This window comes from Bombina bombina, chromosome 2 (genome assembly GCF_027579735.1).
Source record: "Bombina bombina isolate aBomBom1 chromosome 2, aBomBom1.pri, whole genome shotgun sequence".
Classification (NCBI taxonomy): domain Eukaryota; kingdom Metazoa; phylum Chordata; class Amphibia; order Anura; family Bombinatoridae; genus Bombina; species Bombina bombina.
The window spans coordinates 487,259,852-487,283,846 of record NC_069500.1 but is presented as its reverse complement, the minus strand read 5'-3'; the positions used below and the strand labels follow the sequence as shown (position 1 = coordinate 487,283,846).

The 23,995-nt window shown below is 37.8% G+C and overlaps 1 protein-coding gene across 1 annotated transcript in view; it reads right to left on the bottom strand.

Annotated features, from left to right (window-relative positions):
- Nucleotides 1-23,995, bottom strand: part of CABP7 (calcium binding protein 7) — a 309,799-nt gene that overhangs the window by 161,858 nt on the left and 123,946 nt on the right. The window contains 1 exon segment of the mRNA XM_053702188.1: nucleotides 16,040-16,183. Within this exon segment, the coding sequence (XP_053558163.1) occupies nucleotides 16,040-16,183 (144 nt within the window).

Here is a 23,995-nt window from a genome sequence, read left to right as displayed (position 1 = left end):
CGCCACCAGCTACATTATCTATATTACCCCCTAAAATGATCCCCCTACACCGCCGCCACCTATTTTAACTATATTGCCCCCTAATCTAATCCCTCTACTCCGCCGCCACCTACATTAACTATATTACCCCCTAATCTGACCCCCTTACACCGCCGCCACCTATAATAAATGTATTAACCCCTAAAATACTAAAATGTTCCTACCCTAAACTAAATTACAAATAGCTCTGAAAAGGGCCTTTTGCAGGGCATTGTCCCAAAGTAACCAGCTCTATTACCAGCCCTTAAAAGGGCCTTTTGCGGGGTATTGTCCCAAAGTAATCAGCTCTTTTACCTGTAATCTAATCCCCCTACACCGCCGCCACCTATATTAAATGTATTAACCCCTAATCTAATCCCCCTACACCGCGGCAACCTATATTAAATATATTAACTCCTAATCTGACCCCCCTACACCGCCGCCACCTATATTAACTATATTAACCCTAATTATATTAGGGTTAATATAGTTATTATATTATATATATTAACTATATTAACCCTATCTAACTCTAACACCCCTAACTTAATTATTATTAAAATAAATCTAAATAATATTAATAATATTAACTAAATTATTCCTATTTAAAACTAAATACTTACCTATAAAATAAACCCTAAGATAGCTACAATATAATTAATAATTACATTGTAGCTATTTTAGGGTTTATATTTATTTTACAGGTAACTTGGTATTTATTTTAACTAGGTACAATAGCTATTAAATAGTTAATAACTATTTAATAGCTACCTAGTTAAAATAATTACCAATTTACCTGTAAAATAAATCCTAACCTAAATTACAAATACACCTACACTATCAATAAATGAAATAAACTACAATTATCTAAACTAAAATATAATTAAATACACTAAACTAAATTACAAAAAAAACAAAACACTAAATTACAAAAAATAAAAAAAGATTACAAGAATTTAAGCTAATTACACCTAATCAAAGCCCCCTAATAAAATAACAAAGCCCCCCAAAATAAAAAAATGTCCCTACCCTAAACTAAATTACAAAAAGTAATCAGCTCTATTACCAGCCCTTAAAAGGGCCTTTTGTGGGGCATTGCCCCAAAGTAATCAGCTCTTTTACCTGTAAAAAAAAAAGAACAACCCCCCCATTACAACCCACACACCCCTACTCTTAAACCCACCCTATCCCCCCTTAAAAAAACCTAAGTCTAACCCCAAGTGCTCCTTACCTGTCCTGAAGACCGGCGGAGAAGTTCCTGTTCCAGGCGGAGAAGTCTTCTTCCAGGCGGCGACCTCTTCTTATTCCAGCTGGTTACTTTGGGGCAATGCCCCGCAAAAGGCCCTTTTTTAGGGCTGGTAATAGAGCTGGTTACTTTGGGAGAATGCCCTGCAAAAGGCCCTTTTCAGGGCTATTTGTAATTTAGTTTAGGGTAGGGAGATTTTAGTATTTTAGGGGGTAATGCATTTATTATAGGTGGCGGCGGTGTAAGGGGATTAGATTAGGGGTTAATACATTTAATATAGGTGGCGGCGGTGTAAGGGGGTCAGATTAGGGGGTAATATAGTTAATGTAGGTGGCGGCGGTGTAGGGGGATTAGATTAGGGGTTAATATAGTTAAAATAGGTGGCAGCGGTGTAGGGGGGTCATATTAGGGGGTAATATAGTTAATGTAGGTGGTGGCGGTGTAGGGGGCTCACATTAGGGGGTAATATAGTTAAAATAGGTGGCGGCGGTGTAGGGGGATTAGATTAGGGGGTAATGTAGTTAAAATAGGTGGTGGCGGGGTAGGGGGCTCACATTAGGGGGCAATAATTTTAATATAGATGGCGGCGGTGTAGGGGATTACATTAGGGGTTAATAATTTTAATGTAGGTGGCGGCGGTGTAGGGGGATCACATTAGGGGGTTAGGCATTTAATGTAGGTGGCGGCGGGGTCCGGGAGCGGCGGTTTAGAGGTTAAACACTTTATTAGGGATTGCGGCGGAGGATCGCGGTTGACAGGTAGATAGACATTGCGCATGCGTTCGGTGTTAGGTTTTATTTTGCAGGCAGTTTAGGGAGTTACGGGGCTCCAATAGTCAGCGTAAGGCTTACTACGCCTGCATTTTGTGGCGAGGTGAAAATGGAGTAAGATTTCTCCATTTTCGCCACGTAAGTCCTTATGCTGTATATTGGATACCAAACTGTGCGGGTTTGTTATACCTGTCTATGGGCCAAAAAACTACGGCTGAAGGCAGAAATATACGAGCGTAACTTCTAGGTTATGCTGTATATAGGATACCAAACCAGCGCAAAATTTGGCGTCGCCGGCTTTTGCGGGCGACGCTGCATATCGGATCGGGCCCTTGCTTCTTAAGAAAATATTTTATACTATTTTTTCAGTTTGTGTTTTCAACAAGAATGTTCCATTCTACTATCTTTATATATAAGATAACATGACTCACATAAACATAATGATTTGTAGTTTCTGGAGATGGCTTGTGGGGGATGGATTGTCAGAATAACACTATCCAGCTGTTTTCTTGCCAGGTATAGATCCCATTGGTAAGTAGATTTATGATGTTATATTCTCTTTTTCTGCATTCACATTGAGATAAACTGTTATAATTGTGCCTCTTACTGGCTTTGCTATAATTTTTTTCAGTGGTTCTCAGGGTTTTACCTTGCTTTTAGTGGGTCTTTTTTACATTGTCACAACATACCACATGCCACTTGCCCGACATTGTGCTATTGTTCCTATTGTCATTGCAGGTGTGTCATTGTGGGTGCGACCCTTGATGCCTCATCAATCTTGAATAATCCCCTTTTAAAGGGACATTGTAGTGGAAAAAATTATACATATGCTTTGCATCTCCCGAGCAGAACACAGCGACCGACCAATTGACTCACCAGCTGTTTTCTGCTCAGGACCAGCAGTTCATTGTAGCTCCTAAGTGGGAATTTATGTGCTTAACTTCACTGCTTATAATGGAAAAATGACATGCTCTATGAATTAGCGGATGTAATTTTTCCACTACAACGTCCTTATACAATGCTGCATATATATACAATATATATATATATATATATATATATAAATTAGTGTTGCACCGATACCATTTTTTAAGACCGAGTACAAGTACCGATACTTGTTTTCAAATACTCGCCAATACAAATTACCAATACTTTTTTATGTCATGTGGCAGTTTACCAAGCACAATACAGACTAATTATTTAAGATCCTTCTTTATAATTATGGAGGCCTGTATCTCAAAAGACATTATGAAATAATAAAACCGTTTTATTTGTCACAAAGTTCACAGAACATGTTTAATAAAAATATTACAATAAAATATATTAATAACAATAAATAACAAATATAAAATCACAACCAACCAAAAGTGCAATACAGTAAAAAATAGAACAGTGCACTGTTTAATCATGGGGAACAACACTATGGACTAGACTACATTTGACTGGTAAGCTTTACCAATGCTCTCATTACATGGCCTACTCAATTAAAATTTATGGATTTGGAAATGTGAACAGAGCATTGGTAAAGCTTACTAATCAAATGTAATCTAAATTTAGTTCTATAATTGCAAGATGAGTGTTTATTGGAATTAACTTTATTCTTCCTATGGGTACTCTTCCTGCAATTATATAAAATAAGGACAGGGCCAGATTGGCATACCAGGATACCATGAGATTTCCTGGTGGGCTGCAGCAGCTGGGGCTGAAAAGCTACAATTTAAAGGGGTGATGCAATTGGGTTGTAGGGCTGTTATATAACATCAATCTGACATTTGTATTTAATAGAAAGTAATATAATTTAATTCTGAAATAATATTGGGGAAGCAATTGTCCTAGCAAACCCTTTTGAGAAAAATAAGACGTGCATTTTACCGACTCAACGAAAAATAGGGCTGGTCTTCATATTTTTCCAGGGCTGCTTTTTATTCCCAGTCCAGCTCTGGCAATGGATGTTCCTCAGAGTACAGTATGTTTTGAACATAATTGTGCAAGATGAGAAGTAGCAGTATAAAAGGCAATCTAGCAATTAGAATAATTTTTCAAAAGTTACTGGCAAGTTAATTTTAAGGAACAGAACATAATCATCTCTGCATGTTCAGCTATAAGTCTGTTTTGCTATCAGTAAGGAGGTTCAACTCTCAGTAGAACAGCCTTTCACTTTCCACACTACTGCATGGGGCAGAAAGATATTTTTGGGCCATTTTACCCAGAGCTGGAAATCTCAGTTTATTAACTGCTCAGTACTTCAGGGGTTTGTCTGAATGAGGTAAAGTAATCTCTCCTACAATAATACAAATAACAGCAATTTGTATTTGCAGAACAGTTGTAAACAATTTTTAGTTTAGTCTCCACTCCAGCTTAAAATGAAATGGAAAAATGCAGTTTGAAAAAAAATGCCACAAGATAGCATATGGGTAGGAAGTGGAGGTATCGGTTTAAGTATCGGTGCATTTGCACGAGTACAAGTACTTGTGCAAATACTTGGTATCGGTACCGATACCGATACTGGTATTGATATCAGTGCAACCCTAATATAAATATATATATTCTCCTCCTGTAACTCAATCCGTCCACCTGGGCTGGGTCAACAGCCTGGGTGCTAGCATGAACAAGTATAGTTATGTAACTGGAAGCACTCACAGAACTTCTCTTTAGTGAGTCAAACAAAAAGTGTTTATGTTTCGGGGTTCACACAGACCCCTTCATCAGAATGCATTAACCTGCCACTTGTAATGGCTGATTATTGTAATGGCTGATTATTTATCGCTAGTCCGTAAATGGGTTACTTTGCCTGTTTATGGGCCCGCTATAAATTAGTGCTCCACTTGTAATCTAGCCCTATGTGTAATAACTAGGATGACTACTTTCTCTATTCTCATAATTTTATAAGATTTATGAAAGATGGCACATGCTCTAATTCATTACCTGTACTTGTCATTTTTGCATAAATGGCTCTAGATAACTATCACAGAGATTACAAGTTTTGCGGTAACAGGTGTGCGTTGCTAACAAGCAGTTTTTTCTCACTGCTCACTTAAGACAACGCTAGTATTACGGGTTGTTTTAAACCCGGCGTTAGCCGCAAAAAAGTGAGCGTAGAGCAAAATTTAGCTCCACATCTCACCTCAATACCAGCGTTGCTTACGGTAGCGGTGAGCTGGCAAAATGTGATCGTGCACGATTTCCCCATAGGAATCAATGGGGCAGAGCCGGCTGGAAAAAAAAACACCTGCAAAAAAGCAGCGTTCAGCTTCTAACGCAGCCCCATTGATTCCTATGGGGAAACAAAAGTTATGTCTACACCTAACACCCTAACATGAACCCCGAGTCTAAACACCACTAATCTTACACTTATTAACACCTAATCTACTGCCCCCGACATCGCCGACACCTACATTATACTTATTAACCCCTAATCTGCTGCCACCAACGTCGCCGCTACTATAATAAAGTTATTAACCCCTAAATCTAAGTCTAACCCTAACCCCACCAAACTTAAATATAATTTAAAATAATCTAAATAAAATTACTACAATGAACTAAATTATTCCTATTTAAAACTAAATACTTACCTATAAAATAAACCCTAAGCTAGCTACAATATAACTAATAATTACATTGTAGCTATCTCAGGGTTTATTTTTATTTTACAGGCAACTTTGTATTTATTTTAACTAGGTACAATAGTTATTAAATAGTTATTAACTATTTAATAACTTCCTAGTTAAAATAAGTACAAATTTACCTTATTAACTAAATTAACTACAATTAATTACAATTAAATTAAATAAACTAAAGTACGAAAAAAACAAACACTAAATTACAGAAAAAATAAAATAATTACAAGAATTTTAAACTAATTACACCTCATCTAATCCCCCTAATAAAATAAAAAAGCCCCCCAAAATAATAAAAATCCCTACCCTATACTAAATTACAAATAGCCCTTAAAAGGGCTTTTTGCGGGGCATTGCCCCAAAGTAATCAGCTCTTTTACCTGTAAAAAAAAACACAATACCCCCCCAACATTAAAACCCACCACCCACACATCCAACCCTACTCTAAAACCCACCCAATCCCCCCTTAATAAAACCTAACACTAACCCCTTGAAGATCACCCTACCGTGAGACGTCTTCACCCAGCCAGGCACAAGTCGTCCTCCAGAGGGGCAGAAGTCTTCATCCGATCCGGGCAGAAGAGGACCTCCAGATGGGCAGAAGTCTTCATCCAGGCAGCATCTTCTATCTTCATCCATCCGGAGCGGAGCGGGTCCATCTTGAAGCCAGCCGACGCGGAGCATCCATCCAGACCGACGACTACACGACGAATGACGGCTCCTTTAAATTACATCATCCAAGATGGTGTCCCTTGAATTCCGATTGGCTGATAGGATTCTATCAGCCAATTGGAATTAAGGTAGGAAAAATCCTATTGGCTGATCCAATCAGCCAATAGGATTGAGCTTGCATTCTATTGGCTGATTGGAACAGACAATAGAATGCGAGCTCAATCCTATTGGCTGATTGGATCAGCCAATAGGATTGAACTTCAATCCTATTGGCTGATTGAATCAGCCAATAGGATTTTTTCCTACCTTAATTCCAATTGGCTGATAGAATCCTATCAGCCAATCGGAAGTCAAGGGACGCCATCTTGGATGATGTCATTTAAAGGAACCGTCATTCGTCGTGTAGTTGTCGGTCTGGATGGATGCTCCGCGTCGTCTGGCTTCAAGATGGACCCGCTTCACTCTGGATGGATGAAGATAGAAGATGCCGCCTGGATGAAGACTTCTGCCCGTCTGGAGGTCCTCTTCTGCCCGGATCGGATGAAGACTTCTGCCCCTCTGGAGGACCACTTGTGCCCGGCTGGGTGAAGACGTCTCATGGTAGGGTGATCTTCAAGGGGTTAGTGTTAGGTTTTTTTAAGGGGGGATTGGGTGGGTTTTAGAGTAGGGTTGGGTGTGTGGGTTTTAATGTTGTGGGTATTGTATTTTTTTTACAGGTAAAAGAGCTGATTACTTTGGGGCAATCCCCCGCGAAAAGCCCTTTTAAGGGCTATTTGTAATTTAATATAGGGTAGGGATTTTTATTATTTTGGGGGGCTTTTTTATTTTATTAGGGGGATTAGATTAGGTGTAATTAGTTTAAAATTCTTGTAATTATTTTATTTTTTTCTGTAATTTAGTGGGTTTTTTTCGTACTTTAGTTTATTTTATTTAATTGTAGTTAATTGTAGGTAATTTAGTAAATTAATTTAATTATAGTGTAATGTTAGGTGTAATTGTAATTTAGGTTAGGATTTATTTTACAGGTACTTTTGTATTTATTTTAGCTAGGTAGTTATTAAATAGTTAATAACTATTTAATAACTATTGTACTTAGTTAAAATAAATACAAAGTTGCCTGTAAAATAAAAATAAACCCTAAGCTAGCTACTATGTAACTATTAGTTATATTGTAGCTATCTTAGGGTTTATTTTATAGGTAAGTATTTAGTTTTAAATAGGAATCATTTATTTAATTGTAGTAATTGTATTTCGTTTTATTTAAATTATATTTAAGTTGGGGGGGTTAGACTTAGGGTTAGACTTAGGTTTAGGGGTTAATAAATTTAATATAGTAGCAGAGACGTTGGGGGCGGCAGATTAGGGGTTAATAAATGTAGGTAGGTGTCAGCAATGTTAGGGACAGCAGATTAGGGGTTAATAAAATTTAACTAGTGTTTGTGAGGCGGGAGAGCGGCAGTCTAGGGGTTAATATATTTATTAAAGTGGCGGCGATGTCCGGTTGGCAGATTAGGGGTTAAAAAATTTATTTAAGTGTTTGCGATGTGGGAGGGGGGGCCTCGGTTTAGGGGTTAATAGGTAGTTTATGGGTGTTAGTGTACTTTTTAGCACTTTAGTTAAGAGTTTTATGTTACGGCGTTAGCCCATAAAACTCTTAACTACTGACTTTTAAATGCGGTAGGAGTCTAGACAGGAGAGGGTTTAGCGCTCACTTTCTCCAAGACTCGTAATACCGGCGTTAGGCAAATCCCATTGAAAAGATAGGATACGCAATTTACGTAAGGGGATTTGCAGTAAGCTTGAGTCGTGGAATAAAAGTGAGCGGTACACCTGTACCTGCCAGACTCGTAATACCAGCGGGCATTAAAAAGCAGCGTTGGGACCTCTCAACGCTCCTTTTTAAGGATAACACAAGACTCGTAATCTAGCCATATGAGTTTAAACCCTGCAAATGGGTTAAACACATGGGTAAAGCTAGGGAGCTGCAACCAAGAAATGATCATGTTTATCAGTATGTAAATTGAACATGCATATTGGCAAAAAGTTAAAGGGACAGTCAACACCAGAATTTTTGTTGTTTAAAAAGAAAGATAATCCCTTTATTACCCATTCCCCAGTTATGCATAACCAACACAGTTATAATAATACACATTTTACCTCTGTAATTATCTAGTATCTAAGCTTCTGGTGACTGCCTCCTTATTTCAGTTCTTTTGACAGACATGCAGTTTAGCCAATCAGTGCTCACTCCTAGGTCACTTTACGTGCATGAGCTCAATTTTATCTATATGAAACATGTGAATTAATGCCCTCTAGTGGTCAAAAAGTATTCAGATTAGAGGCAATCTTCAAGGTCTAAGAAATTAGCATATGAAACTCCTAGTTTTAGCTTTCAACTAAGAATACCAAGAGAACAAAGCAAAATTGGTGATAAAAGTAAATTGGGAAGTTGTTTAAAATTGCATGCCCTATTTAAAACATGAAAGTTTTTTTGGACTTGACTGTCCCATTAGTTGTTTTTTTAATGTACTTCTATTATCAAATTAACTTTGCTCGTTTGGTATCCTTTGTTGAAAAGCATATCTAGGTAGGCTTAGGAGCAGCAATGCACTACTAGTAGCTAGCTTGCAATCAGCCAATAGGATTGAGCTTCAAACCTATTGGCTGATCCAGCCAATAGGATTGAGCTTGCATTCTTTTGGCTGTTCCAATCAGCCAATAGAATGCGAGCTCAATCCTATTGGCTGATTGCATCAGCCAATAGGATTTTTTCACCTTTAATTCCGATTGGCTGATAGAATTCTATCAGCCAATCGGAATTCAAGGGACGCCATCTTGGATGGCGTCATTTAAAGGAACCTTCATTCTTCAAAAGGATTCGAAAGAAGAGGATGCTCCGCGCCGAATGTCTTGAAGATGGAGCCGCTCCGCGTCGGAAGAATGAAGATAGAAGATGCCGTCTGGATGAAGACTTCTGCCCATCTGGAGGACGACTTCTTGCCGCTTGGATGAAGACTTCTCCTGGCTTCGTTGAAGACTTATTGCCGTTTGGGTGAAGACTTCTCCCGGCTTCGTTGAGTATGGAAGTCCGGTCTTCAAAAACTGTAAGTGGATCTCCGGGGGTTAGTGTTAGGGTTTTTTAAGGGTTTATTGGGTGGGTTTTATTTTTAGATTAGGGTTTGGGCTGAAAAAGAGCTAAATGCCCTTTTAAGGGCATTGCCAATCCAAATGCTCTTTTCAGGGCAATGGGGAGCTTAGGTTTTTAAGATAGGATTTTATTTGGGGGTTTGGTTGTGTGGGTGGTGGGTTTTACTGTTGTTTTTTTTTTGTATTTTTGTTGCAGGTAAAAGAGCTGATTTTGTTGGGGCAATGCCCGCAAAAAGCCCTTTTAAGGGCTATTGGCAGTTTAGTTTAGGCTAGGGGTTTTTTTTTATTTGGGGGGGGGGGATATTAGATTAGGTGTAATTAGTTTAAATATTTGATCATTTCTTTTTTATTTTGTGTAATTTAGTGTTTATTATGTTTTGTAATTTAGTTAATTGCATTTAATTAATGTAATTGATTTAATTGTACTGTAATGTTAGGTGTTAGTGTAAGACAGGTTAGGTTTAATTTTACAGGTAAATTTGTATTTATTTTAACTAGGTAGTTAGAAAATAGTTAATAACTATTTACTAACTAGTCTACCTAGTTAAAATAAATACAAATTTACCTGTGAAATAAAAATAAAACATAAGATAGCTACAATGTAACTGTTAGTTATATTGTAGCTAGTTTAGGTTTTATTTTATAGGTAAGTATTTAGTTATAGTTAGTATTTAATTATAGTAATTTTTATTTAGATTTATTTTAATTATGTTAAAGTTAGTGGGTGTTAGGGTTAGATTTAGGGGTTAATATCTTTAGTATAGTGGCGGCGACGTTGGGGTTGCAGATTAGGGGTTAATAAGTGTAGGTAGGTGGCGGCGATGACGGGGGCGGCAGATTAGGGGCTAATAACTGTAATGTAGGTGGCCGCGACATTGGGGGTGGCAGATTAGGGGTTAATAAGTGTAGGTAGGTGGCGGCGATGTCAGGGGCAGCAGATTAGGGGTTAATAAGTGTAATGTAGGGGGTGGCGATGTCGGGGGTGGCAGATTAGGGGTGTTTAGACTCGGGGTTTATGTTAGGGTGTTAGGTGTAAACATACATTTTCTTTGCCCATAGGAATCAATGGGGCTGCGTTACGGAGCTTTACACTCCTTTATTGCAGGTGTTAGGCTTTCTTTTGAGCCGGCTCTCCCCATTGATGTCTATGGGGAAATCGTGCACAAGCACGTAAAACCAGCTCAAAGCAGCGCTGGTATTTGAGTGCGGTATGGAGCTCAATTTTGCTTTACGCTGCAATATTGCCTGCTAACGCCGGGTTTTTGCAAACCTGTAATAGCAGCGCTATAGGGAGGTGAGCAGTGGAAATAACTTGCAAGTTAACACCGAGCCGCTCATAACGCAAAACTCGTAATCTAGCCAAATGTTTTTTTGTTGTTGAATGAAACACATGAAATAACGCCCTCTAGCTGTGAAAAATTGTGAAATGCATTCAGATAAGACGGTGCCTTCAAGAGCTTAGAAATTAGCATATGAGCCTACCTAGGTTTAGCTTTCAGCTAAGAATACCAAGAGAACAAAGCAAATTTGATGAGAAAAGTAAATTAGAAAGTTGTTTAAAATCACATGCCCTATCTGAATCATGAAAGTTTAATTTGGACTTTACTATCTCTTTAACATTGACAAAAAGTAGTCTAATATTCAAAGAGTTTTCAACTGAACTAATTATTTTACAAATGGCTAAAAATGTAAATAAATGGTGTTGAAATATCCCAATACAAGGTATAGTTTTATACGTGCTTATGTGCATTAAAAAAGGTAGAAAGATGGTTTATCACGAAGATGTAAGGAGGGATGAGCGAATGTTTTGCTAAATTCAAAAAATGAAACAAATTTTAACTCATTTGTTGTTCGTTTTGAATTTTGAATGTTTGTACAACATTCTAACGTGTTTGATATAATAGTATTTGTAATACTATCTTTAAATGTAATATTCTATTCAATTTTTTCTAATTAGAATATTGCATAATTAGAAAAATGTTTTGCTCTTTTTAAATGTAATATTCAAATTATGCAATATTCGAAATCGAAAAATTGAAATCAATATATTGGTATCTATTATGTGTCAATTACTTAATGTCCTACCCCATGAACTATTGCAATTCTGAATAGTATTTGTTAAATAGAATGTTGCATTCAAGATTTCAAATGTGGATATGCTAGTTAATTAAGAACATTCAAAAACGAAAGTAACATTTGAAAACCCCAAATAACATTTGATTACTGAATTTTAATTGTTTTTGTTCTAACAATCAAATTGCACTTTTACCACATTCGCCCATCCCTAGATGTGGGTATGACACCGACACTGGAACTTTGAACTTTTACCTCCAGTATAAACATTATGGTTCTGCCGTGGCATGAACATCAACCAACTATCCAAAAACACCAAAATGTTGCATACTATATTGATGTTGTTTAATAATTGAACCCTATTGCATATATGGTGGAAATACTCAATCATTCAGCCTTTTCAGGAACAAATGAAAAAAGCCATAGTAAAAGTTGTTAACACATCAATAGATAAATCACCAATAATAATGTTAATGAATGGCCATATTCTCTATATGACAGCCCTTTATAAAATAATGACTAATTACACAAAGAAACCAAGTTCTTGTTATTGGAAACAACAAATAATTCCTTCTATGACAGAATGACCCAATCTGATCTTTTATACCCTCTCATTGGAGAGGTTATACAATGCTGCTAAGAGAAAACAAGATTGTCTAGAGATTATGGAATATTACAGGAATAATTATGTGAAAATTAGTACTTCTCTTTCCCACTGACATTTAAAGTGAAAGTACACTGTAAAATAGTTTTCTCCTTAATGTGTTCAATTTACTTGTTAGTTGTTCCTTTATGTATATCTTTGAATATGAAATAGTTGTTTCTCCTAACTGAAATCACAACACAATGCAATAGACTGATCTTGTACAGAAAGAATACCTAATTATTTTATATGTCTAATAATTTACACAGTCATTCTTACTGTTTACTCAAAGGCCAATACTTAGACCCTGATTATAAAAGCATCATGTTAATGGTGATATTTTAAAAAGGGATCTGTCAGTGTCACATGATATTGCCTGTGAATTTTTAAAAAGGGCTGAAATCAGTGTTTGAAGGCAGCCTCACTGAGAGGCATTTTACTTTACATCTCTGTGGGGATGCTTTTCTGATACTGGAATTTTAAAAGTAGCATCCCAAGTCTTCTCTTCTTTTCTTGAGCCAACGTAATCCCCAAAGAGAAAGGGTAATCCAAAAGCCAAATCAGTCCTCTGATTTGTGGATTACATCAGTTCAAGAAAACAGGTAATATAAAAGGGGTAATCCAAAAATACAAAGGGGTCTTCTTCTTTTCTTGATCCGACGTAATCCACGAAGCAAAAAGGTAATCCAAAAAGCCAAAGAGGTCTGGCAGCAGCTCCTTGATGGAGGCAGCTCCTCTGTGGTGGATGTTCCTCTTCTTCTTGGGTCCTGTCTTCATACTGCCTCCGCAGCACACTCATTTTTGTCTGCCAGTATCCCCCTTTTATAAGTATGTCCTGGAAATTCTATTGGCTGGTTTTTAAATCAATTTCAAATCAGCCAATAGAAAGGGGCATTTTTTTTTTAAATCAGCCAATAGGAAAAAAGCTTATTCGTTTGGCTGATTGATTTTTTTAAAAATAGCTAATTCTATTGTCTGATTTTAAAAATAAATCAGCCAATAGAAGTTGCTTCTTTCTTTTGGCTGATTTATAAAAACATACTACTATTGGCTGACTTGAAATTGATTTAAAAATCAGCAAATAGAACTGCCAAGACACCCCTATAAAAGGGGGAAATTGGCATCCAAAAAATGAGTGTGTTGCGGGACAGCATGAAGACAGGAGCCAAGAAGAAGAGGAGGATCGACCCCAAGGAACCTGCGCTGCTGCTGGACCCCTTTGCCTTTTTGGATTACCCTTTCTGAATTATCGTTCTGCTTTGTGGATTACGTCAAATCAAGAAAAGAAGAGGACCCCTTTGGCTTTTGGATTACCTTTTGCTTGGTATATAATGTTGAATCAAGAAAAGAAGAAAAGAGTTCGGATGATGAGTAATGAAAATTTGAGTTTTCTATTGTTAGGGGTTTTTTTTAGGTATTTTGGGGGAATCTTTAATTTTAAGTTTAATTTTAGGATGGGGTTTTTTAGGGTAGCCTTTTTATTTTTTGGTTACTTTAGTTTTAGGATAGAGGTACTTTCAAAAGACACAACAGCAGTTGGTATGTAAAGAATGTAATTATTATAATATACTTAATGTTTTTTAATTTTATTCTTTATTCTGCGTGTGATTATGTTGATTCTACTGCTTTAGGATAGGGGTTTTTTAGGGGTCTTTTTTATTTTTTAGGGGCTTTTTAAAAAAAACTTTACTGTTTTTTTAAAACATAGGGGGTCTTAGTTTAGGGGTCTTGGGGGTTAGCAGTTAGGGGGTAATATTTTAGGAGTTTTACATTGCGATTGGGTTGTGGCGGTTTAGGGTTACTGAGCTTTAAAAGTCAGGATTTTGTATTTTATTCTGGAGGTTAGAGGAAGCCAGTGAAGGGACTGGCAGAGAGGTGCAGCAGGTTAGGAGTGATGTGTAAGAAAGATTAGCCTGGCAGAGGCATTTATTATGGATTGTAAAAGAGATAGACGGCAGCTAGGGAGGCCGGAGAGGATGGAGTTGCAATAGTCAAGGGGAGAAATTATAAGAGAGTGGATTAAAGTTTTAGTTGTGTCTTGTGTGAGAAAGTAGTGAATTTTTGAGAAGTTTTTAAGGTCGAAGCGGCAGGAATTCCCCTGGATGTGGGGAATTAAAGAGAGATCAAAGTCAAGTGTATCCCCAAGACATCGGGCATGTGGGGTTTAAGTAATGAAGTTATTATCAACAGTTAGAGAAAGTTGAGAGGGGTAGGGATTTTGGAAGAAATTTGGAAAATAAGGAGCTTAGTTTTTGAGAAATTTAGCTTAAGGTAGTGAGAGGACATCCAGGATGAAATATTAGAAAGACATTTAGAGACACAAGTTAGTAAGGAAGAGGATAGGTCTGGTAAAGAGATGTAGATTTGGGTATCATCAACATACAAATGGTATTGAAACCCATGGGACTGTATTACGGAACCTAAGGATGATGTATAAATTGAGAAGAGAAGGGGTCCAAAGACAGAGCCTTGTGGTACCCCAACAGATAGTGGTAAAGTGTCAGAGGATGTGCCAGAGAAGGTTACACTAAAGGTCAGGTTAGACAGATAAGAGTCTCCTCCACGAGAGAGCTGTGTCACAGATGCCGAAAGATTGGAGGTTTTGGAGCAAGAGAGTGTGGTCAACAGTGTCAAAGGCTGCAGACAGATCAAGAAGGATTAACAGAAAAAAGTGGTATTTTGATTTTGCTGTAATTAGGTCATTGTAACCTTAATGATTGCAGTTTCTGTGGAGTGTTGGGGGCGAAATCCAGATTGCAATGGATCAAGGAGGGAGTTTAATGTGAGGAAATGTGATAAACGTGTAAATACATACATATTATCCAGAATCTACTTATGAGGGCCTATTTATCATGATGTGAGCTGCACATCGATAAATACTGACAGCATACGATCTCGGCATTTATCATTGCACCAGTAGTTCTTGTGAACTGCTGGTGCAATACCGCCCCCTGTAGATTCGCGGGCAATCGGCCGCTAGCAGGGCGTGTCAATTAACCCGATCGTATTCGATCGGGTTGATTTCCGGCGATGTCTTTCTGCCGCCTCAGAGCAGGTGGACAGGTTATGAAGCAGCAGTCTTTAGACCGCTGCTTCATAACATGTGTTTCTGGTGAGCCTGAAGGCTCACCAGAAACACGGGGCATCAAGCGGATGCTTGATAATTCGGCCCCATGGTATACAATTATGTATACTATCTTAAAGTGATAGTAAACTCACCAATAGTGTTTACATTTTTATGGAGCTTTCAACAAGGGCATATGAGCTATAATTAAGACACAATTCAAAACTCAATATTAACAAAATAAACTAACGTATATATTTCAAGCTGCTTCCAGCCACCTCTCTGTAAGCCCTGTTTTTTCTGACAAGTGGACTGTACAGGCAGTAGGAAGCCCCTATACTATGGATCTGTACAACAGTATGCTATTAAGTATAGTCTTTCACTGCAAGTTTTCCAGATAGAGCAAAAGTCTAGAGCACCCTCCTAGATATTCTACACCACAGCAAGATCAGGAGCAGCTGATACTGCATACAATATCCATAACTGATACACTCCATGTTATGAATCCTGGTTATTGTACTATATCTGACAGCATTCACACAACCAGACAAGGGAAAGATCCTGCTCACAAAGGGGAAATCCTGCTTATAATATTCATGGCTGACAAACACACATACTCCTGCGCATTATTTATAAAAAAAAGCATGTCCTGCAAACCATAACCTGCGCACATACAGACAAGACATAATTAATATAGAGTATATTCATGCAAATCATTCCATATTCAGGAACCATACATGTACCCCACATTCAGAACACAGACTAACTCTCCCCATGCTGACATCTTACCATCCATATCCAGCCTCTGTATAATGACCTCCAGCTCTACCTCGTTGGGCATGTATCCAAGGGATCGCATTGCCGTGCCCAACTCCTGCTTTGAGATGAATCCGTTTCCATCTCGGTCAAACACCTTGAAAGCTTCTCGAATCTCTGTGTGGGAAAAGAGGATGGGAATAGAGAAAGTGAGATAGAGGAGGAGAGAGAAGGAAGATACATCTAGTATGTCTCTTTGTCCTTTACTTTAATTCCGCACAGACCTATGCATGTGTACCCAAACCTACTTAGAACATACACTGTATATAGTTATATACCTCATCCCAAGCATGTAAACAAGTATGACCTCAGTCTAGGGTTGCCTTACATATGTTTAGAACATCTGCTATTCACAATAGTAACCTGGCATTCAATGCATGCACAGAACACCTTCTGCAATACATGAAGAGAAGCCTGTCTTACATTTTCATTTATACAGAGGGTATCTGATCTTTCATGATAATAGTCAATTGAAACAAAAATATAGAACTCTTTAAATAAATAAATGAAAAGTCCCAATGAGCAAGGTTGCAGAAAAATGTACAGTGTCGATTATACTTGCACAAATGTACATATAACAGAAGGCTTCCAGAAATAATAACAACCAAAGGATATGATTATTAATATAGTATGGTGGCTCCATTGAAAAATACAGATGTTACTTGGGAGTAGCTGCACTGCTTAAAGGGACAGGAAACCCCAACATTATCATTCATGATTTGGATAGAACATACAATTTTAAACAAGTTTCCAATTTACTTCTATTATAAAATTTGCTCTATTCTCTTGTTATCCTTTGTTGAAGGAGCAGCATTGCACTGCTAGAAGCTAGCTGAACACATCTAGTTAGCCAATCATAAGATACAAATGTGTAATGACACCAATCAGCAGCAAGCTACCACTAGTGTAGGGTATGTGTGTATTCTTTTTTTAAAAGGAATACCAAAAGAACAAAGCGCATCTAAAAATAGAAGTGAATTTAAAAGTGTCTTAAAATTAAATGCTCTATCTGAATCAAGCAAGTTTAATTTTGACTTTCCTATCTCTTTAAATGGATATGAAACAGTGCTCCTTTTGTAAAAAAAATATATGTTAAATCAAAGTAAACATAAAAAGAAACAGATTGTGTTCAAAACAGAAAATAACTTACTTGTTTTCTTGCAAAAAATAGCACTTAGTAATTCTCAGTGTAGCCCCTGCCTACAGCTAGATAAGGGAGCAGACATGGTAAGAACGTGTCTGCTTCTTCTGAGCATGGGCAGAAACTGTCTTATTGTCAGTTTAGCTTTCAATAATTAGTAAACCAGATCATGTTAATCTAGAAGATTTATGACATCAAGCTAGATATGCCTTCATGTAGAGACCCCAGGCCCCTTGTGGGCCTGTGACAGGAAGTAATGGGCACTACACAAATTAAAGGGACAAGAAACCCCCAAATTTTTCTTTCATGATTTAGGTAGACCATACAGTTTTTTGTTTTTTTATAATTTTATTTATATCCAATGCTGAATACATGCTTATACTTTGTCCAGGTTTATGCCATGCAGGGCATACACATATAATTAAATTGCTGGTTCCATATTTAAATAGAATATGTAATGAAAAAGAAAGAGAAAATAAAAAAAGGAAAAAAAGGAAAACCATTAACACAAAGATACAAATAACAATCGGCTAGATTTGGAGTTTGGTGGTAGCCGTGAAAACCAGCGTTAGAGGCTCCTAAGGCTGGTTTTAGGCTAACTCCAGTATTTGGAGTCACTCAAAAAAGGGTCTAACGCTCACTTTTCAGCCGCGATTTTTCCATACCGCAGATCCCCTTACGTCAATTGCGTATCCTATCTTTTCAATGGGATCTTTCTAACTCCGGTATTTAGAGTCGTGTCTGAAGTGAGCGTTAGAAATCTAACGACAAAACTCCAGCCGCAGAAAAAAGTCAGTAGTTAAGAGCTTTCTGGGCTAACGCCGGTTCATAAAGCTCTTAACTACTGTACTCTAAAGTACACTAACACCCATAAACTACCTATGTACCCCTAAACCGAGGTCCCCCCACATCGCCGCCACTCGATTAAATTTTTTTAACCCCTAATCTGCCGACCGCCACCTACGTTATACTTATGTACCCCTAATCTGCTGCCCCTAACACCGCCGACCCCTGTATTATATTTATTAACCCCTAATCTGCCCCCCACAACGTCGCCGCCAACTACCTACAATAATTAACCCCTAATCTGCCGACCGCAAAGCGCCGCCACCTACATTATAGCTATGTACCCCTAATCTGCTGCCCCTAACACCGCCGACCCCTATATTATATTTATTAACCCCTAATCTGCCGCCCTCAACGTCGCCTCCACCTGCCTACACTTATTAACCCCTAATCTGCCGAGCAGACCGCACCGCTATTATTATAAAGTTATTAGCCCCTAATCCGCCTCACTAACCCTATAATAAATAGTATTAACCCCTAATCTGCCCTCCCTAACATCACCGACACCTAACTTCAATTATTAACCCCTAATCTGCCGACCGGGGTTCACCGCTATTCTAATAAATGTATTAACCCCTAAAGCTAAGTCTAACCCTAACACTAACACCCCCCTAAATTAAATATAATTTAAATCTAACGAAATTAATTAACTCTTCTTAAATAAATTATTCCTATTTAAAGCTAAATACTTACCTGTAAAATAAATCCTAATATAGCTACAATATAAATTATAATTATATTATAGCTATTTTAGGATTAATATTTATTTTACAGGTAACTTTGTATTTATTTTAACCAGGTACAATAGCTATTAAATAGTTAAGAACTATTTAATAGCTAAAATAGTTAAAATAATTACAAATTTACCTGTAAAATAAATCCTAACCTAAGTTACAATTAAACCTAACACTACACTATCAATAAATTAATTAAATACAATTCCTACAAATAACTACAATGAAATAAACTAACTAAAGTACAAAAAATAAAAAATAACTAAGTTACAAAAAATAAAAAAATAATTACAAACATAAGAAAAATCTTACAACAATTTTAAACTAATTACACCTACTCTAAGCCCCCTAATAAAATAACAAAGACCCCCAAAATAAAAAATGCCCTACCCTATTCTAAATTACTAAAGTTCAAAGCTCTTTTACCTTACCAGCCCTGAACAGGGCCCTTTGCGGGGCATGCCCCAAGAAGTTCAGCTCTTTTGCCTGTAAAAAAAAAAACATACAATACCCCCCCCCCAACATTACAACCCACCACCCACATACCCCTAATCTAACCCAAACCCCCCTTAAATAAACCTAACACTAAGCCCCTGAAGATCTTCCTACCTTATCTTCACCATACCAGGTTCACCGATCCGTCCTGAAGAGCTCCTCCGATGTCCTGATCCAAGCCCAAGCGGGGGGCTGAAGAGGTCCATGATCCGGCTGAAGTCTTCATCCAAGCGGGAGCTGAAGAGGTACATGATCCGGATGAAGTCTTCATCCAAGCGGGAGCTGAAGAGGTCCATGATCCGGATGAAGTCTTCTATCAACGGCATCTTCAATCTTCTTTCTTCGGGAGCCATCATCTTCCATCCGACGCGGAACATCCTCTTCTCCCGACGCCTACTAGCCGAATGACGGTTCCTTTAAGGGACGTCATCCAAGATGGCGTCCCTCGAATTCCGATTGGCTGATAGGATTCTATCAGCCAATCGGAATTAAGGTAGGAATATTCTGATTGGCTGATGGAATCAGCCAATCAGAATCAAGTTCAATCCGATTGGCTGATCCAATCAGCCAATCAGATTGAGCTCGCATTCTATTGGCTGTTCCGATCAGCCAATAGAATGCGAGCTCAATCTGATTGGATGATTGGATCAGCCAATCGGATTGATCTTGATTCTGATTGGCTGATTCCATCAGCCAATCAGAATATTCCTACCTTAATTCCGATTGGCTGATAGAATCCTATCAGCCAATCGGAATTCGAGGGACGCCATCTTGGATGACGTCCCTTAAAGGAACCGTCATTTTTTCAGTTGGACGTCGCCGGATGAAGATGGGTCCGCGGTGGAGGTCTTCAGGATGGAGCCGGTCCTCATCGGATGAAGATAGAAGATGCCGCTTGGAAGATGATGGTTGCTGGTCCGGATCTACTCTTCTTCCCAGATAGGATGAAGACTTTGGAGCCTCTTCTGGACCTCTTCAGCCATCGGATGATGGATGTCTAGCCCCCTCTTGGGTTGGATGAAGATATCGGAGCCAGGACGGATCGGTGTGATACCCGGTGAGGTGAAGACAAGGTAGGAAGATCTTCAGGGGCTTAGTGTTAGGTTTATTTAAGGGGGGTTTGGGTTAGATTAGGGGTATGTGGGTGGTGGGTTGTAATGTTGGGGGGGTATTGTATGTTTTTTTTTACAGGCAAAAGAGCTGAATTCTTTGGGGCATGCCCCGCAAAGGGCCCTGTTCAGGGCTGGTAAGGTAAAAGAGCTTTGAACTTTAGTAATTTAGAATAGGGTAGGGCATTTTTTATTTTGAGGGGCTTTGTTATTTTATTAGGGGGCTTAGAGTAGGTGTAATTAGTTTAAAATTGTTGTAAGATTTTCCTTATGTTTGTAAATATTTTTTTATTTTTTGTAACTTAGTTCTTTTTTATTTTTTGTACTTTAGTTAGTTTATTTCATTGTAGTTATTTGTAGATATTGTATTTAATTAATTTATTGATAGTGTAGTGTTAGGTTTAATTGTAGGTAATTGTAGATATTTTATTTAATTAATTTAATGATAGTGTAGTGTTAGGTTTAATTGTAACTTAGGTTAGGATTTATTTTACAGGTAATTTTGTTATTATTTTAACTAGGCAACTATTAAATAGTTATTAACTATTTAATAGCTATTGTACCTGGTTAAAATAATTACAAAGTTACCTGTAAAATAAATATTAATCCTACAATAGCTATAATATAATTATAATTTATATTGTAGCTATATTAGGATTTATTTTACAGGTAAGTATTTAGCTTTAAATAGGAATAATTTATTTAATAAGAGATAATTAATTTCGTTAGATTAAAATTATATTTAATTTAGGGGGGTGTTAGTGTTAGGGTTAGACTTAGCTTTAGGGGTTAATACATTTATTAGAATAGCGGTGAGCTCCAGTCGGCAGATTAGGGGTTAATAATTGAAGTTAGGTGTCGGCGATGTTAGGGAGGGCAGATTAGGGGTTAATACTATTTATTATAGGGTTAGTTAGGCGGATTAGGGGTTAATAACTTTATTAAAGTAGCGCTCAGGTCCGGTCGGCAGATTAGGGGTTAATAAGTGTAGGCAGGTGGAGGCGAAGTTGTGGGGGGCAGATTAGGGGTTAATAAATATAATATAGGGGTCGGCGGTGTTAGGGGCAGCAGATTAGGGGTTAATAATAATATGCAGGGGTCAGCGATAGCGGGGGCGGCAGATTAGGGGTTAATAAGTGTAAGGCTAGGGGTGTTTAGACTCGGGGTACATGTTAGAGTGTTAGGTGCAGACGTAGGAAGTGTTTCCCCATAGCAAACAATGGGGCTGCGTTAGGAGCTGAACGCAGCTTTTTTGCAGGTTTTAGGTTTTTTTTCAGCTCAAACAGCCCCATTGTTTCCTATGGGGGAATCGTGCACGAGCACGTTTTTGAGGCTGGCCGCTTGCGTAAGCAACTCTGGTATCGAGAGTTGAAGTTGAGTTAAATATGCTCTACGCTCCTTTTTTGGAGCCTAACGCAGCCTTTATGTGGACTCTCAATACCAGAGTTATTTTTATGGTGCGGCCAGAAAAAAGCCAGCGTTAGATTTTCGGGTCGTTACCGACAAAACTCTAAATCTAGCCGATAGTTAGCATTGGGGTTAACCATTTTACATTTTCTTAACCTACCCTCTCTATCTCATCCTAGCCCTAGTTCTAGAGTTATCTGTTTTTTTTCATGTAAGAGTCCATGAGCTAGTGACGTATGGGATATACAATCCTACCAGGAGAGGCAAAGTTTCCCAAACCTCAAAATGCCTATAAATACACCCCTCACCACACCCACAATTCAGTTTTACAAACTCTTCCTCCTATGGAGGTGGTGAAGTAAGTTTGTGCTAAGATTTCTACGTTGATATTCGCTTCTCAGCATTTTGAAGCCTGGTTCCTCTCAGAGTACAGTGAATGTCAGAGGGATGTGAAGGGAGTATCACCTATTCAATGCAATGGTTTTCCTCACGGGAGATCTATTTCATAGGTTCTCTGTTATCGTCATAGAGATTTATCTCCTACCTCCCTTTTCAGATCGACGATATACTCTCATATTCCATTACCTCTACTGATAACCGTTTCAATACTGATTTGGCTATCTGCTATATGTGGATGGGTGTCTTCCGGAAAGTATGTTTTTATTACTTAAGACACCCTCAGCTATGGTTTGGCACTTTATGCATTAATATAAAGTTCTAAATATATGTATTGTACTTATATTTGCCATGAGTCAGGTTTATGTATATTTCCTTTTGCAGACTGTCAGTTTCATATTTGTGGAAAAACATATTTAGTCTTTTTTCAAAATTGACTGCTTTTTTCTTTCAATTTCACAGGCAAAATTAGGCCCGCGAGGGCGCAAAATGCTAAAGTTTATTGTGTTATTCTTGGCACGAGAATTTTTTGTCACGAAGGTACGTCTGATGACGCAAATTCGTTATTTCCGGCATCTTAGTTGATCCCAAGTTCCTTGCACAAGGTTGCATCGTTAATGACGCGAGTGCGTCATTTCTGGATGTTGTTAGCGCCAAAAAAATTTCAGTTATGTTGTGCGTCATACTTGCCGCCAAATAATTTCTTAATTTAAAACCCCATTGCTATATGCCTATTGCCTTTTTGCTATGCTATTGGCATTTTTTTCCCATTCCTGAAACTGCCATATAAGGAAATTGATCATTTTGCTTTATATGATGTTTTTTTCTTTTACATTTTGCAAGATGTCTCAATTTGATCCTGTCTCAGAAATCACTGTTGGAACCCTGCTGCCTGATAACAGTTCTACCAAAGCTAAGTGCATTTGTTGTAAACTTGTGGAGATTATATTTCCAGCTGTGGTTTGTAATAATTGTCATGATAAACTTTTAAATGCAGATAATGTGTCCATCAGTAATAGTACATTGCCTGTTGCTGTTCCTTCAACATATAATGTACAAGATTTTATTGCTGATTCTATTCAGAAGGCTTTGTCTGCCATCCCGCCTTCTAATAAACGTAAAAGGTCTTTTAAAACTTCTCATAATATTGATGAAACTTCAAATGACCGACAACATACTGAATTATCCTCCTCTGATGAGGATCTATCTGATTCAGAAGATCCTTCATCAGATATTGACACTGACAAATCTACTTATTTATTTAAAATGGAGTATCTTTGTTCTTTGTTGGTTACATTACAAGAAGTATTGGTTACATTGGATATTGAGGAAACTAGTCCTCTTGATACTAAAACTAGTAAACGTTTAAATTCTGTTTATAAACCTCCTGTGGTTACTCCAGAGGTTTTTCCAGTTCCTGATGCTATTTCTGATATGATTTCTTTGGCGTTTTAGGAAAAGATCCCCAAAGTTGATGGGGCTATCTCTACTCTTGCTAAACGTACTACTATTCCTATGGAGGATAGTACTTCTTTTAAAGATCCTTTAGATATGAAACTTGAATCTTATCTAAGGAAAGCCTATTTATATTCTGGTCATCTTCTCAGGCCTGGAATTTCTTTGGCTGATGTTGCAGCTGCATCAACTTTTTGGTTGGAAAATTTAGCGCAACAAGAATGGGATTCTGATTTGTCTAGCATTGTTCGCTTGCTTCAACTTGTTAATCATTTTATTTGTGATGCCATTTTTGATATCAAAATTGATCTTAAATCTAAGTCTTTAGCTATTTTAGCTACAAGAG